This window comes from Caretta caretta, chromosome 4 (genome assembly GCF_965140235.1).
Source record: "Caretta caretta isolate rCarCar2 chromosome 4, rCarCar1.hap1, whole genome shotgun sequence".
In the NCBI taxonomy this organism is placed as follows: Eukaryota; Metazoa; Chordata; order Testudines; family Cheloniidae; genus Caretta; species Caretta caretta.
The window spans coordinates 114,212,139-114,230,182 of NC_134209.1; the positions used below are offsets into that span (position 1 = coordinate 114,212,139).

Genomic DNA, 18,044 nt, shown 5'->3' on the forward strand with positions numbered 1-18,044 from the left:
AGTCATCATAAGAACAAGACTGCATTTGCCCCTGCATAATTTTGTTACACACAAGAACAAGTTTTTGTGGTCTTTTTCTGGTATGTCAGGAGACTATTGTCATCTCAACGAAGTCAAAAGCAGACTTGTGTTTGTGTATTCAAATGTTTATCCAAATCTAGTAAACAAAAGCAAAAACCTAGGTGAGATTTTAAAATTGTTTCACTATGAATAAGTCTACTGTGGATCAAAGAGAGACTAACTCAACAAGTACTATTTAGATTATAATAGACCTCAAGAAGAATGAAAAAAGTTGGAATTTAAATATATATATATATATATATAGGAAATGCAATGTTACAAACAGAAGACTGCTTCACTGATTGGAGGAATGCATACATCAAAATATTTTGAGATGACTTTCTAGACAAAATTGACATCCTAGTCACAAATATACCTTTAGATCTCCACAGCGACTGGAGAATATGCCAGGAACAATTAGTTTATGTATCAATTCCTGCTAAGAGAAGCACTGATTGCTAAAGGGATCGTTTGACAAAAATGGAAATCCTTTGCGTCTTTGAATCCCGTTTATGGGCCTAATGGCCTGTGTAAGTGTTACTACTGTAGCACGCCTCCTTTCAAATAAAAGGCCAGATGGCTTATAAAATATTTGTTCAGCCTTTCTAGAGATGGAGGAGTAAAGTGAAGAGTATTAAATAGCACTCATGTCACGTGTACCTTTTCTTGTTTAAGAATAACCATGACTGCTGAATGGCCCAGCAACATCTCTGGAGGGGTGGAGATTATATATTTCAATATAAAAATATTAGCCTTTGTGTTGTATATCATGTCTAGATACTACCGTGATTGGCACATTATGGGCAGATGACATGTAGATTAATTCAGTGTTCAGATTCTAGCTGTGGTGGGCTCTGGGAGCACCTTACCCCCAAACAGTTTCAAATGCTCACACTCCAGAAAATTCCATTGTGACCAGATATATCCCTGTATTCACACCTTACACACAATTGTAATAATCTTTGTACAGAATATGCCTTGTGAGAGATCATTTGAAAACTAATAGCTTGCTGATAAATAATAACATTGTGAAATGTATGTAGCAACATTATATGTAAATGTATGAAATCCCCCATATGATGTTCTTAGCACAGGTTCAAAATCATGTAGCTTTGCCCAAGCACAAGTATCCTGAATAAAGAAGTGTGTTTACCTCATTTTACATACAGGTAGTAAAGAGGGTCCTCAGGACAGCAGGGAAAGGAGATGGCAGGAGACAAAGCAAGTTTGCATTTCAGCAAACACAGATGAGAAGATCATGGCGATTCCTTCGCCATAGACTCCATGTTGCTTCCTATACTGTTTGAAGAAAACTTTGCTTTGGGGTAATCCACAGAAGAATTCATTTCAAAAGTTAACTGGACTATTTAAAAAAAAATTAAAAAAAGAAAAAAACAACCAGGGAAGAAAATACCAAGGTTGTGAGGTGTGTGTGTGTCTCTCTCTCTCTCATCCTTTGATTTGGGGGAAGATCCTGACACAAGAATTTGGTCAGCCACGTTGCTGGAAACCTGTGGGAAGGATTTTATTTTGAATCAAGTCTAGCCTGTTAAGTTTGAGTTGCTAGAAAGCATTTCTCTTGTAACTATTTCTGACTTTAATACCTTATACTTGTACTTGCTTAAAACCTCTCTCCAGAGAGAAACTTGTTTTATTTTTATCTAAACTAATCCAGTGTTGCATTTAAACTGAACTGTTTGGTAACTCCAGTTAAAGTAGCAAACTGTTGAATATGGACCCTTTACAGGGGCAACAGACCTAATATCTGAACTGGCCAGGACAGCGCTGGGCATGCAGAACACACATTTTGGGAAAATTCAGGACTAGGAGCATGTCAGGGTCACCCTGTGAACAGTCACCAAGGCTGGTGGAAGCCATATGGTGACTGGAGTGACTGACCGGTTGCTGAGGTCAGCGTTGCTGAGCCAGGGCTGTAGCCAGAGCACAGACACAATCTAGGTGAGCAGCCCTGGTTGGGAGCTACAACAGCAAAGAACTATAAGACGCTCAGGGTTGCCGGGCTGGTGGTGTCAACACCTCACTGGTATGGATTGCACTCCAGAATGAGACATCCAGATCCGTATGCTAGTCTGGCTCAATGTGGGATGTTGACTCCCCTATATATCAGAGCATGCAACATTTTAGTTGGGTTCTCAATAACTGATAGCTTTGTGAATAACAATATGACATCAGAAGTCAAGGTGAAGAGAAAGACATTAGATGCCAATTTCTATGATCTCCTTCTCAGTCTCATGTGTTCCCATAATATCAGCAACCACTTTTATAAAGATATTTCTGTCACCTGTTCTCTCACAGCCTGGGTTTCCTCCTTGTTAGTTAGGCTTTTCTGTGTTTCTGTCTGACTGCAGCAAGAATGATGACAGCACCTTGTTAGATAAGATCCTCTGGTCTGAGTGTGAGACTGAAAACCCAGGATGAAGTCCAAGAATTGTTTACATTTTTCCCAACATCTCATAGATATTAAACTGCAGTTATTTAATAATTCCAAATTATCTTAAATAAAAAGAAGTGTGTTCAAAAGAGAAACGAGATAATCAGTAAAATGAATGTAAATCACAAAACTTTAGGCACAGTCTAAAGCTCGCACACATCTCAGCACACAGATTTGAAGTTCTCTACTGCTCCTGATAAAGTTTATATAGAAATAATAAATCATAAAGTGTTCAGTTCAACCAAGACTGTTCCATCCCCTCAGCTAACCTGTCTGGTCTTGCTCTACCTTCAGATAATGTGTCTGAGTTCCCTTATCTAGCAACCAGCCTGCAGCATAGAGACTGGCTCTGCTTTTAGGTGACTCATAGGCCAAGTTGCTTAAGTATTGAGGGGGAGATTTAGCATTCTTCCCACATTGCTCTAGGTGCCATAAGTGCTATTTCACCTTCTTGAAGCTGGCATCCTTAGCCATCAGTTTAATGACTTTACTATCAAGCTTTTAAGTTAGTCTGTTGTTCCCAGGGAGCAGTTTAGTACACATGGTGTTAAAGGGGTCCTTGTCCAGGCACGTTCCCAGTTCGTAGTTGTTTACTCCATTCCCCAGCTGTTTCACAGACAGCATATACCGAATTTGGAAATATCACAGACATACAAAATGGCTTGCCATAGAAACACAACCCATCACATATACACAATTCTCTATGGGTTTACTTTGTTAAGCAAGTCAGCATGATGAAATGGTATTCCCAAATCAACACCAACTTCTCCCTCTCAGGCTTGCATGTGTAGCTGACTCCGTATTCTTAATGAAAGTATTTTTATGACATACAGTTTGACATCATCAAATCACATGTGTAGCTTTGTTAGAATTAAAGCTTCAAGAGTAACCGGAAAAATGACCTATTCCCTGATCTGATCCTTGAGCACATCACATTTACACTTTCATAACTGCCCCATAACATCAATCACGTTAAAGGGTACAATGAAAATTGAACCCTCTCTGAGTGTAAGCAAACCACCGCTGTTCAATTTTAAGCAGCATGGAGAGGAATCTCTCACAGCTAAAGGAAATATTTATTACCTTTAATAAGTTCTGTTCTTGAGAAGTAGTGTCTGATAGCAAGAAAAAGGAAGCACACTCATAACTCATTAATACTTTCTAACCTGTCTTTTTCTCTATCAATGGCATTTCTATTTCAACATCCAATTCCAATAGAAAGAAAACAAGATTCTAAAGCATCCAAGACAGTGTTAATGGTTCATATAGCACCCAAAGTGCACTTTCCAGTACATAAAAAAGGCATGATCCCTTCCCTGAAGAGTTTACGATCTAAATTTGAACATAATACAATGAATGACAGCAAACAGTACATAGGGTTAAAGTGGAGGAGGGTTACAAAAAATATTTATAAGATTGCTTAGCATGCTATGTATGTTCCATCATCATCCCTTTTATATATACACAATTAAAATTTTAAAGTTCTGGTTGTTATTGAGGAGTTATTTAGTTCATGTTAGCAGGAGAATCTAGGTGGCTTCCTTAATAACTCAAGAAATCTATAGTCACTTCTCAATTATCTAATCTAATCCAAACAGAATTATGAAAACACTGCTGCTAATTCTGATGTACTTAAGACAGCATGCCAAATGCAGACACACAATGCAATATACAATTCAAATTTGTGAAATTTTCTCCTAATAAGATATATAAGGAAAACTAATTTCTCCTCTCTAATCCACACTTCTGATCTATAATCTGCAATGTGGGTCTCTTTCACAAATATTGCACTTATTCACTGCACAGAATTTGTATTGAGTCAATGGGAGTTCCATGCGGTAAACAAGTACATAATACTAAAAAAACCTACTCTGTGAATAGGATATCAAGAGTGTAGACCAAAGGGGAGAATTCTTGCCTGTGGTTTTGATCATTCCTTATTGAAGCCAATGGGAGTTTTGCTATTGACATCAATAGGAGCAGCATCAGACTCTGTACTGAAATTATATAGACAAATTATTTCAAAAGGAATTATAAAATGGCAACAATGTTTGTCTCTAGGGTTTTGTGCACTGTGTTAGTTCTTCAGGAGAGTCTTTTCCCCATAACATTCAGTACTATCACAATTGAACTTGGAATTGCAATTTAAATTAGATGCTTTAAAATGCATTAATATCATTAATTTCTTACCTTACTATATTCGTTCTTCAAAAGAATCAATTCTCTCTAACAACGAGAAAACAAAATCACTGCCTACATCTAGCTTTAATTAGTATTATCTGCATTAATTGTCACAGTTGATAAATAAGCAGCAAGATATTTATAATGATATTGTATTTTAAGATGTAATAACCATTTTAAGCTTCTATTTATATCACCTTAAACTCTGAGTCAAAGCAGGATTTTTTTTACAGAAATGAGTGAGTATTATTGTTTGAAAACCTATACTGTGCATAGTAATATCATACAAGTTTGTTTATGGACCAAATCCTTATTCTGTTTGGAGTTTATCCATAAAATGGCAAAACAAAACAATATGTTCTTTAATACAGAGTCAATTCTATCGGAATAGTAGAAGCTAAACTTAGGTCATAAACTATTGCACCTTGTGATTCCCTTCTAGGAGCCAGAATTGTTCACGTGTGCCTATTGTATAGTGGATCATACAAGGCATAACTGCAGCTTGCCCAATGAGGTAAGGTGTGCTGTGTGCTGATGTTGCTACATCATTTTCTGTGATAACAGCAGTTAGAAATGTAATAATGAAAGAACAATTCACTAAGGTATCAGGGGGGTAGCCGTGTTAGTCTGTATCAACAGAAACAACAATTTTATTTTATCTGGCAATAATCTCTAAAGCATTCCCATAAAATATTACAGAGAAGAAAAGATAAATCAAACACTTTAAAAATGAAGCTGATTATAATTGTATAAATATGCATAAATCAGATAAATACTATGCCAGCATTTATGTCAGTGTATTTAGGGATCACAAATATGATTACTTTGGGCCTCTCCAGCAATTAATAGCCCATATAGTTATTTCCACGAGTATACAATAATTGAACTGTTTTCCCAGCTCTGGTTAAGTCATTTTCATCGTAAAAATATAGGCAATCATGTAAACAATACGATATAGAACAAGTTCCATGTATAAATGTGTGTTTAAATATCTTCATCTTATTGACAAGTAATTTATATTTTTAAAACATCTTTCAATATTAAGATTATTCTACATCTAAATATACAGTTATAAAAAGTGAAAGCAAGTGAATTGCATTATTCAGCTGAGAGTCATATTTACAGACACAGTTTTCCAACTTTCTGGAAATAACCCATCTTAGTTGACAAAAAGTATCACACTAAAGGTTGAAGAGAGTCAGAGAACCACTATCTCCAGCAAAAGCGTGTGCATACTTTCCCTGTTGACTGCCTCCTTTCATGTACAAAAACACACCTGGTAAGCACCAGAACAGGTGAAGAGATGCCACTGTAATAACCCCTGCAATCTGCCCATACAAAGCAGAACGGTACAGTTCACATAAGAAATTAAACTTTCTTATTTAATTAAACACTGCTGCACTTGGACAGCATCTGTGTTTTGTCTCAGCTTATTTTATTATATGCAGGGCTGGCTCTAGGTTTTTTGCCGCCCCAAGCAAAAAATTTGCCGCCCCAAGCTCAGGTGGGGCTGGGGCTCACAGGCGGTGCTGGAAGTGGAGGGAGTGATGTCACCTTCTCCCGGCACCTGCAGGGGCTTTACCCCCTCCCCAGCCCCCAGCCGCGTAGAGAAGCCCCGATATAAGGGGTGGCACAAGGCAGCGCAGCAGCCAGTGCACAGATGAGGTGGCGCAGCCCCGAAAGGACTAGCCCTCTCCTCCCCAGGTAGCGGCAGGGCCCTGGCAGCTCAGCATCCCGGGGCTGGGGCTTCCCCTTCCTGCTGCGGCACGGGGCCCGACATCCTCACCCCGTCTAAGTGGCGCAGCTCTGAGAACGCACCTGCTCCTCCCCCCCCCCGCCGAAAAAAAAAGGCTGGCCGGAATGCAGCCCCTGGAAATATGCCACCCCAAGCACGTGCTTGCTTTGCTGATGCCCAGAGCTGGTCCTGATGTGCACCCTACTTCTTCTTTCAGACGTACACTCTTGTCTTATGCAGTGATAGGAGAAACTGAAGTGTTTAAGGAGGTCTACTTTTTTTTGCTACTACTACAAAAAAGACCTTAATTTTTTATAATAGAAAGTGAAGATTACAAGAGGCTTCAGATCCATACACTACTGCTGAAAGGGCAGTTCTGAGCAATTCAGGGGACAGTTTAAAACTGCTTCTTTTTTCCCCTCATGGCCCTTTCACCAGATTTAGCCATACTCCTCCTTTAGCTGAGATTTTCTGTTGCTTTAATATATTTTAAAACTCAGCTCTCCTCTGAAAAGCGATTAAATTAAAATGATGCCATTTTATTCAACAGATCTGTTACCTCTGTGTATCCAGGATCTGAGGGTATGTCTACACTGCACTTAGAAAACATTGGCTGGCCCATGCCAGCTGACTGAGGCTCATGGAGCTTGGGCTAAGGGGCTGTTTAACTGTGATGTAAACATTTGGGTTGGGGCTGTGGTCCAGGCTCTGGGACCCTGCCAGGTAGGAGTGTCCAGAGCTCAAGCTGCAGCCTGAGCCCAAAATGTCTACATGTGAATTAAACAGCCCCTTAGCCTGAATCAGCTGGCACAAGCCAGCAACAGGTTTTAAATACAGTGTACACATACCCACAGTGTCTAATTCACTTTAGGTATGTCTTCACTGCAGAGTTAACCTGGGTACTTGCCCAGGTTTTAGCTCTATTCCCATCCACCCCTCCAAAGAAAAACCCCTTGCCCAGGTTTGAAGATGCTTTAAATCCAGGCTGGTTTATTCATCTAGAGTTTGGGTGCTGCCTTCACTTGGGCTGGAACGTACCCACTTTGCAGACAGAATTCAAGGAAATACTGCTGGCAGTCCTCTAATGACCTTTTCACAATTCTCCCTGGAGGACAGACAACTTCCCATGCAATTGACAATTCACTGGGAAAGAATCCTCAGGTGTGTCAGCTCAAAGAACCATGGGATGTTCCCCGCCCCGCCCACACAGGCAAATGCAAAAAGAGTAAGGACGGGGTAACATGACTATGACTTTGCTGTGGAAATGCTCATACCTGGGCTAGGCTAACCCAGGTGCCGATCATCCAAGTTTAACTTTGCAGTGAAGACATAACTTATTTTTGTCAGGTAGGGTTTCATTACTATTTACTCTATTAGCCCTACAGGGCAAGCACAGGTAAGAGAATTAGCTGAATTATGCGTTTTATTTAAGCATTATCAACAGAACTATGTATTGCAATCAGTTACACCTGGGTAACCCCACTCACTGATGTTGAACATGTGTTAGCAAGGACATAGTTTCAAACCATTGGGTGCATATAATTCATCCTGTAGAACCTTTATTACTGGTGATAATGCACAGGAACAAAAGAGTCCAGACTAAGTTTTTAGGCCAGGCAGTTAGGAATAATAATAAAATCTAAGTAATAAAATAAATAATAAAATCTAATAATAAAAAAAATAAAAAAAATCTAAGTATAAACTGAGGCTATTCAATATGGGAATCATTGATGGTAAATTTTCAAGCTCACAATGGAATTTTTTACTGTCATTTTCAGGGAACAGCTGTACATTCAACATCAGTGTAATTGTTTAGGCAAAAATAAAACTTAAAAGTAACCCAGGCACCTGTATATCTTGGTTGCCAGCCTGGCAGAGGATGATATAGGGTTATCATATTTGATTTTGTTTTCTAAATCTCTTCTAGTGATGAAATACCTAATAGAAGCTGTCTTACTCCTTCAGATCAGCCCTGGCACTCAATTGCTCTCCAGAAAAAGTTTGGGTAGCTTTGACATTTTATTTTACTTCAAAAGCTGAATTGGGAGACAGTTACCAATTCCTTTTCTTAAGCAACAAAGCTTTAATTCAGCCTTTTGTCTGCAAAGCATACAAGCATAGCAGATTACTCTGAAGCTATGATGCTGAATGTTTAAAGTTTTTAGTTCCAAGCTGTTTTTAAATCACTTTAATTTCTTTTCCTTTCTTGATGCCAGCTGCAGATAGTGATGGCACTCATCTTTTTTGTGCCTTCTGGAGGGCCCCAAAAATGTACAAAAAAAGGGGCTGGCATGTACACTGGAAAGTTCATTTCTATCTAGGAAGGTTGTTACCCAGGGGAGGAGAGACGCTGAAAAAGAAGACTCAGCATCTTTCTCTTTCCTTTCATGCTTGGTTACTAGAGCTCGGCAAACAGTCTGCAGCAATGGATACTGGGGCCTTAGAGGAGAATTCCTTAGCTAGTACAGCTGTCTATCATATTTAAGAAGCTTCTGCTATAGATATATACTATCAATTCCCCCTCTCTGAACAGATATGTCCTTTTTTTCCCCTGTTTTAACTGAAGACTTTATAGGAAAACAGATTTTTCCCATCACTGTTTTCTTTACTCTTTACTTGAATTACAGAACATCTGATATAATGATCAGAAACTTATTAATATAAGAGTCTGACCTATCAACTCACATCCAAAGCCAAATTATAATTATTCTTTACTTACAGCACATCAGCTAATTCGGTATCCACAGTGCAGAATTCTTAAGCAGACAACTTCTTTCTAATTTCTAGGTTGTTTCCGTGCAGGTCTGGCTGAAATGCTACTAAAGTCTAGATAAATTAAAATCACTACATTGATTTTGTCCGCCAGCCAGTCACTGGCGAAGAATGCACTTATACTTCTATGGCATAATAGGTTTATGAAGCCGTGCTAACTATCACTGATCATGCTCCTTTTGGCTAAGGGTATAAGCCACAAAGAAAAACTCCAGACCCAGGTGCCTATGTCCCCATGCATAACCTACTGTGATTCAGGAAATTCCTGCCTGGCTGCCACCAAATCCTGTAGGTGCCTAAACTCATTCAGTGGCTAACTTTCCACTGTAACAGTTCCGACATGCTTAATTTAAATCCCTGGGGCTTGCATACTGCTGCTTTTCTCTAGGTATTTGGATATATCCTGCTTAAGCCCCAGAGCAATTCATGAACTAGGGGAACTTAGGCATTTGGCCACCCACCTTGTGTACAGGCCCTGATCCAGTAGGTGTGCTCAGAGGCCACTACCTGGATTGGGTCTCATTCAAAATTCAGATGGAGGAGGAGATGGTGGTGCCCACCTTGTCACTTTTTTCTTGGCGGTTAGAGAGCACTCACCTCAGATATAGGAGACCCAGGTTCAATTCCCTCCCTGTCTGCCAAAGGGGGAGAATGGAGACCCCCTCCCCCCCCCCCGTCCCTCATGGGTGCCCTAACCACTGGACTACAGAATCAGCCCAGCCCAGCCCAATGACAATCTACAGTGGCACCATCACTGGGTGTGAGAGAGAACTCATGACTCTGTATCCCAGTGGTTCGGGCACCCAACTGGCAGGTGGGAATCTAGGATGTGGTTCCCCCCTTGTTCCAATCTCACTTGCATTATTAATCCATAGTGAAACAGCTTCAATAGAAGATTGACAGAGCCTCTCATCAGAATATCTCAGAGATTAATGCATGCTCTCCTGAGAGTTAGGATTTGAACATGGGAACTTCCTTCTCCCTCTCTAGTAGAGAGGGGGGAGTTGAACCTGGATCTCCAACATCCCAGGTGAGTGCTATGACCGCTGGGCTAAATGTTATAAAATGGGCAACACCACCACCTCCTCCCCACTGTGCCCCTTTTGTGGGGAGCAAGGTAGGCACCTAACTCCAAGTAGTGGGTTTCCATTAATTGATCACACCACTCCGCAGCCTGAGATAGGTTTGGGGCTTAGCACATACCCCTCTGGCTGGTGTCTCCCATTGGCTAGCATAGGCAGCTCCCCTGGCTTTTGTAGATCCCATTCTCAGGCAATATCTCCCCCCATTAATTGTATAAGGAGTTTAGGACCTTAATTCAGGCTTTGTGCACCATAGTGTTGTTCCTGTGATTTTTCTAGACACTTAAAAGTTAGGTTTTGAGATCCGGGAGGGTTTAGCCCTTAGAGTGAAATGCCTGCCCTCTACCTGTGTAAGGACACTTCAGATTTCAACCTTAAGTATGCATGTGAAGAATTTTGCCATCCTATGCCAGGGGCTGAATAAGGCTTCCTTCATTGCTCCTACATTCCCTTGCCGGGCGGGGGGAGGCGGGAGAGGATATTCCACTGTGGGTCACTGTTGCCTCTTTACAGGCCTTATATGATGTAGAAGCAATGTCAGGGGGCCACAGAGGGCAGAATCTGGCCCCTGGTGTCTCTCTCTATACCCAATACAGTCTCCTGTCCCCAGCTCAACCCTTATGTTCACCTGATCCCACATTTTTCCAGCATTTCTCTCATAGTGTCCTCTATGCTATTGTCTTCTCCCACCCCCATCTCAGTCTTTTTTGGACCCCTTCAGTCTCTCTTGCATCCCACTTTTCCCTGATCCTTCAATTTCTTCTGTATTCCACATTCTCTTCTCAGCATCCATTCTTTCTCTGAACTCACCTTAGTTTAAATTCTAATTTCCCTAACCCTCTCAGGCTCCTCTCCCCATATACCCCTGTGTCCTCAGAGTTTCTTGTCCCACACTCTTATTTTACAGTAGAGCCATTTTCCTGAAGGCATCCTAGCTTCAGTCTCATTGGAAACAATGGGACATGGTGAGCATGATGACTCAGGGCAGCCTCACTTCCACATGTAAAGACTGTAGTGAAATGGATGCCACCTTGACAAAGGCAGCATGGCTTCTGCCCCTTTTAAAGTAACAGGAGATGGATTCCTTAGGAAAAATGTGCACATTTAATGCCAACAATCTTGACAATGAACTGAAAAGCCAACTAAAAAGAAAAAAGAAAACACAAAAGGTGCACACACCAAATACTGTGAGACTCGTGATAAAATCAGGAGAGTTGGCAAGTCTGGTAGCAGCACCTGTAAAATTTAGTTAGCATTCACATTTACAGGCATATTACAAACATATAATATTTCTGTATAATTCAGACCAAGGACATGCACTGCTAAAGGTATACTATACTATAAGTCAGTGGTTCTCAACCAGGGGTACGGATACTCCTGGGGTTACACAGAGGTCATCCAGTGGGTACATCAACTCATCTAGATATTTGCCGTGTTTTACAACAGGCTACATAAAAAGCACTAGCAAAGTCAGTAAAAACCAAAATTTCAGACAATGACTTGTTTATACTGCTTTATATTCTATAAACTGAAATGTAAGTACTGTACAATATTTGTATTCCAATTGATTTGTTTTATAAATATATGGGAAAATGAGAAAGTAAGTAAATTTTCAGTAATAGTGTGCTGACACTTTATTTTTATATCTGATTTTGTAAGCAAGTAGTTTTTAAGGGAGGTGAAACTTGGGGTACATAAGACAAATCAGACTCCTGAAAGGGGTACAGTAGTCTGGAAAGGTTGAGAGCCACTGCTATAAGTGATAGATATTCCTTAGTCATAGCTGCAGTAATAATAAATTGACCTCTTCTGGACTACATGTTAATAAAGTGAAAATTCAACCATGACAAGAAAAAGTCTACAGGGATGAAGAAAAGGAAGTAAATATTTCATTAGTGACTATCAAACACTCAATTCGCTGCCAAATACTAGTATAACATTCTGATTTAGTGAGATGTCAAAAGTTTGTGATTCAGTACTTCAAACAAATTTACTGAAACAGCACCCATGTTCAAGTTTTTGTAATAGATGCATGCTTGATTTCCATAGGAGTCATTATGTCTCTAAACATTTAATAAAAGGAATTCATAAAACAATATATATTGTTATTTGCAATAACCTTGTCTCCTATCTACTAGAAAATATATTTGCTAGTCATACAGTATGTTAGCAAATCTGAAGTATGAGAGGTTAAGTTTTAAAAAATAGGAAAAAATCTAAAACTGTCCAGTAAAATCATCATTAAAAAAACAAAAACACAAAAACACAACAACAACAATTGTTTTTTCAAGAAAAGTATCAGTGTAACTTCCTGAAAAAAGTTTTCCCGGGAAAGGCTGTGAATTGACTGAATTAGTTCATGGGTATCACAGATATGCATGCATTAACACTACCTCTGCAGTAGATAGCCTTTGGATAAACTGAGTTCTTCCATTCCCAGTCTCATCTGTTATCTTAAACTTCTGGCAACAAGGGTAGGATTTCCCAACACTAAATTCTAGTAGTGTAATCATCAAAGCTGCACTAGTTGTTAGTGTTGCAAATTCCCAACTCCCCATGCCAGCAAGTAAGTAACCCTTCATGACAATTCTATATCAAATATTAAAACAAATCGTCAAGATTTTTGGTTTATTATCTGCCTCTTTGAATTTGCTTTTTTTTTTTTTAAAAAAAAACAAGATGGCCTAGCTCATAAAATATTAAATAGATAGCAAATATTGAAACAAATTAGAAATATTTTATTTTTGTTAATTTTTTTAAACTCAGGCCTAGGTTCATCCAATACTGAATGTTAATGAAATGTGAATATTAGAAAAGGGATGGAATATGACAGTGCATATGGAAAATGTTAGGTTTCCCTTTCACTGGGAACACAGTTTCAATCTAGTTCAGACTTGAGTGTTGAATATTACCTGAAGCTGAAACATTATAGAAAGTAAATATATACTTTTATTATCTATGGTGTCATTGTAAGCGGTCTAAATGCTGTATGGTTTTGAACAATACACAGTGGTTGATATAATCTCACCTTTTTATATCCATATTTTGTTCACAAGTCTTATTACATGCTTCTATCTGACTTCCCATTTTCATCCACCAGGAAGGATTACTTTAAATGTTCTTTTCCCACATGGTATGGATTTAAAGTAAATTGGCAATGATTAAGAGTTTTAGAATGGTACCATCATAGCCCTACCCAATTAGAAGTCAACATTTTGAGGCCTTTGATTTTTAGGGCCTAAATTTTTGGCCAGCTTGAGACAGCTTGACCTGATTTTTTTTTTAAATAAAAAAAAAATAAAAAATCTCTCAGTCACCATTGACTTCAGCTGGAAGTGGGAGTGTTTAGCACTTCTGAAAGTCAGATCCAGGGAGCCTTAAATTGGCCAAAATTTGAGGCCTCCAATAAGGACATCAAAATTAGAGGCTGCTTTGAAAATGTTGAGACATTTTGTATTGCATATGTCCCGAGAGGCAAATGATAAAACTGGATTCCCCCTTTACAGTGCATAGTAATAGAGGGACAGATCCTAAAACCTTTTCTCATTTGAACAATATCTTGCAATACAAATAATTTCCCTGAAATCACTGAGTCTATTTGTGTAGTAAGGACCTATGCAGTGTAAGGGAGGCACAATCAGGCCTTAAGTGACTAAAAAGGGTAATGCAGCAATTAAAATATTGCAGCAAACATATAACTATGTGAAATTCTAAAATGTACTAGAGGTTCTTGGCCAAAGCATTCAGATCAGTGGAATTATCCCAGATTTAGGACCTGCCTAAAGAAGTCAATGGTAGCCTTTCCACTGACTTTGAGAGTTTAACTGGGCCCTTAAACTGCTATAAATGAGAGCAGAATTTGGCCCACTGTCTTTTTGTGCTTTCTAGTAATAAAAATAAAACACTACCAAAAGTCTACATTTTATATATTTTAGAACTTTAGCATCAATACCTGACTTTACCCTCCATTTCAATGTTATGAAAGGTCAGTTTCAAGAAGAAAAAAAGATACACTAGGAATATCAGCTAAGAGTACGTTTATTTTCTTTGGTAGACTATGTAAAGATAAGTATTTTGGGGGCTTTTGCAGCTTCCTGGCAGCTTCCAGAGCATGGAAAATGGCTACATTTTTGTTGAATCAAGCCTAAAGAAGCATTTTTTGTACTTCAGGGCTATAATGTAACGCTGCAGCATTTTGTATCTACAGACAAATGGAAATATATTGTTATGATGTTATTAGTAGTATTTATAACAGCTCTACCATGTTTGATAAATGAAGCCACATTAATTGGTTTCAGGATCTTATTCAAGCCATGGCATATCCACTAGCACTTTTGAATACACAATTAAATATTTCAAAATGTCAGTTTTGTTATAGTTCCACATGGAATGCATACTGATTACAACTACTTGATTTTATTAGATCATTTATATTTATAAACAGAATCATCTACAGTTACTGGAGGTTATGAGCTGTCAAATATAACGTTCAACAAAATAATAAATAAAAGAGTGTAAGCATATAGTATACAAACTATTGACCTACTTAATTGTGTATATAGACTGCAAAAATCCTCTCTAAATGTGTAAGTCTTCCATGCATTGTAGCATTAAGATATTTTAATCTTTTGTTCTTAAGAACTGGGAATAAAGCTAGAAATATTAGTAGCAATAGCTATAAATGCAGCTTATGTCAAAATATAGGCATTTGAGGGTTCAGTCATGTCTTTCACTATATGCACTGCTACATATCTGGGGAGGGAGGAAGAACAACTAGTGTATATTAACTGGTAATAGTATGACTTGGAACCGGTTAGAAAATAAGTATTTCTATGAAAAGAAAGTTATAAAGAAATGAAAAAGATAAAAACAAATCCAAAATTCTTTTAATAAAAACTGAAAGACAAAACAAACAAAAAAAGAATTTTCAAGAACCACCACCTTATTTATTTATTTTCAAAATCTGGAAATTTTCTAAAGAAATTAAAAATATTGTTTAAAGAATAGACTATTTTAAAATAAAAAAGAATTTCAACCATCTCTAGTCTGAACACAAGTTAGGCTGCATTAACTTTTGAACTAAAATTCACTGGTAATTTGCTCTAGAAGTAATATGAAGGGTTACTAGGAGTGTTTTCCAAAATATATTTTAGGCACTTCTTTTCACATATTTAGAGCTAATTTGGGGATTTAAAATATTCATGAAAATGAGACAACACTGGCTACATCAAGGGAAAGTACACTGTAAAATCCAATAGAATTCTCTTAATATTACTCTGTCCTGATCTACAGAAAAGTCATGGTCTATACTGGTACCTCTCCTGAGCAAAGACTGCAAAATTATGTCAAACTGCATGGTTGTTAGCAGGAGTTGGTGTCAAATTGCATAGTGGGTAGAAGAGGAGATGTGTCCACCGAGAAATATTTATACCCAAACTCACTTCACGTGGGAAAACACGAACATTTATATAACATTTTGAAAATTCAAATGCTGATATAAATGCTATATATTAAATTGTTTATCAGCGTTAATCAGACATGTTTGAACTTCAGTCTTCAGAAACAAAAAGGCTACACCTGTTCTAGCTCTGAGTGTATATATACACACACACACACACGTTAAATGTAACATTGACTCTTTTCAGAAATTAAGTTCTTAAGAATATTAAATTAAATACTAGACATGGCCAAATCCAATTTGCATGATATAAGAAGATGTTATGGCAATACAGGCTCAGAACATTCAGAATGTTAAACAATTAAATATCATTGGCTGATCAAAGAAAATGAATACTTTCAGATGTGTTTCAATATTACCTTGCCATAACTCTCTTTCATATCAGTATTAAAAAAAATACACACAGACACACACACACACAATTGTCTAGTGAAAACCAAACTTTTAACACGTAACGTCATTAATCTTGCTCAGGGCTACCTGAATTCCTTACATGTGATGTTACTCCTAAATAGAAGAGACCTTTCTATTGGAATCTCTGCATCTGGGCACTTGCAGAAAGCGCGAACACACACATACACAAAGCTATTGGTATTCCACTGTAAAACTAAGAATCAAATACTAGTCTCTAGGGTGCATGAAACAGGTCTATTAATGACATAGTGTGGATTCAAGAAGGGTAGTTGCCTAACACAGCAACAGAGCACACTTTTATAGATACAATTGATTTCATTTCCCTAGAATATCACAAGCTGATATTAGTGTTGCATAGCCTCACCTGCACAACTAATTAGGAAATATGTGCATGAGAGGGGGCCGTTATTTATGACACAATGGGTAGTTGGAAATGTGACTTATAAGGAGTCTGGGAAAGTTCTCCCTCTTGATGGGTTTAGGTCCAGATTTTTTAGGCTCTTAAAGATAGAGATTGGCACCTAGGGGAATTTTCAAAACTTCCAAGGCACGCAGTAAGTTATGTGCTTAGGGCACTTTTCAAAAGCAGTTAGTAACCTATCCATATCTATAGGCATCTAAATACCTTTATAAATCTAGTCTTTAATATACATATGCAACAGACGTTACATCCATGTGAATATGGAATCCTTTTTCTGGTTTCGTTAGGATTGAGAAATATTGTGTGTGTTTAAGTATGAATAATAATTTTAAAAATACTGTAATAAATAATTTGAGGGAACTTTAGATCAAAACTTTATTCAGTCCCTATAAACTCTCACCTGCTATTTCCACATTGTTCTAAGTGCCACATATGCTTACTTGGCCCTAGTCATGTAAATCAATAATAGTCAAACACTGGCTAGTAACCCCCTAACCCACAGTCTACTACGCCACAGAAATGACTCTGGTAAGTGTCTCACTAATGCTTGTTCTGAATTAGCCATGTCTTAAGACTCTTGAGGGACCCCTTAGCAGCAGGAGACCAGAATGTGTTCCAGTCACTTTGCAGAATCCTGCTTCTTCCCTGCAGGAATGAAGCATTTTCAGTGGCTGGCAAAATACCAATCAGCTGTGTAGGCTTTGGGGAAAGGGAAATAATGTGGTGTTGCCAGTGCTGATTGTTATGCAATGTCCTTTACAGATTTGATAATGAAGGTAACATTGGTATTTTTCAAAGACTTACCTACATGAGCCAATTACCCTAAAAAACCCCTCCTCATGGACAAATCTCATGTTTTCTTTCCTATACAGGATCTTCAGTGTTATTTAACAATTGTAAAACTGCTTTGATATTTACCTTTTGGAAAAGTTTGATGTCATTGTTATATGCTGATCCCTGTATTATATCAGGTAAAACCTTTAACATTCCATTCCATAGAAAATCTCCTTTTTAGAAATTGGAGTGTCAATTCTTTTGACTTTATCCTACTTCTGAAAGTAGGATTAACTGTTTTCTGCCAGTGCTATGTTTTGCAAACATAGCAAGTTTAATGTATACTCTGGAATGAAGTACTTCAGTAGAAAATGGATTATAATCTAAGGAATCCCACTTTTGTGGAATGATGTAGAGGAAACTCCTTTGCATAATTTTCAATAGATTAATGAAACTATATTCTTTGTTCTATGTTAGCTGTTTAACCTGCTATACTTATTGGGCTGGCATCACTTCCTCTAAGATGCTAATGTTATCCCATCTCTGAGCAAAAATGCACTGCTATAGGTTTGGTTGGCTAATGCTGAAGATGAAAACGAATCATTGTGATATAAAAGAGTTGTGCATTCCTATGTGATAGAAATAGCATACCCTAGCTTGCTACCATGTATTTTGTATAAAAAAGACTTTGTTGC

At 38.1% G+C, this 18,044-nt stretch overlaps 1 protein-coding gene across 6 annotated transcripts in view; it reads right to left on the reverse strand.

Moving 5' to 3' along the window:
- The window catches only part of PCDH7 (protocadherin 7), a 401,554-nt gene that overhangs the window by 153,169 nt on the left and 230,341 nt on the right, over positions 1–18,044 (reverse strand). Inside the window, exon 3 of one of the 6 annotated variants that reach the window (XM_048848660.2) lies at positions 11,462–11,518. The exons of 4 other annotated variants lie outside the window; for them this stretch is intronic. In XM_048848660.2, the coding sequence (XP_048704617.1) occupies positions 11,462–11,518 (57 nt within the window). Of the gene's footprint in view, positions 1–4,702; positions 4,739–11,461; positions 11,519–18,044 lie in introns of all 6 variants that reach the window. One more of the 6 variants, XM_075127986.1, reaches the window with a different exon arrangement.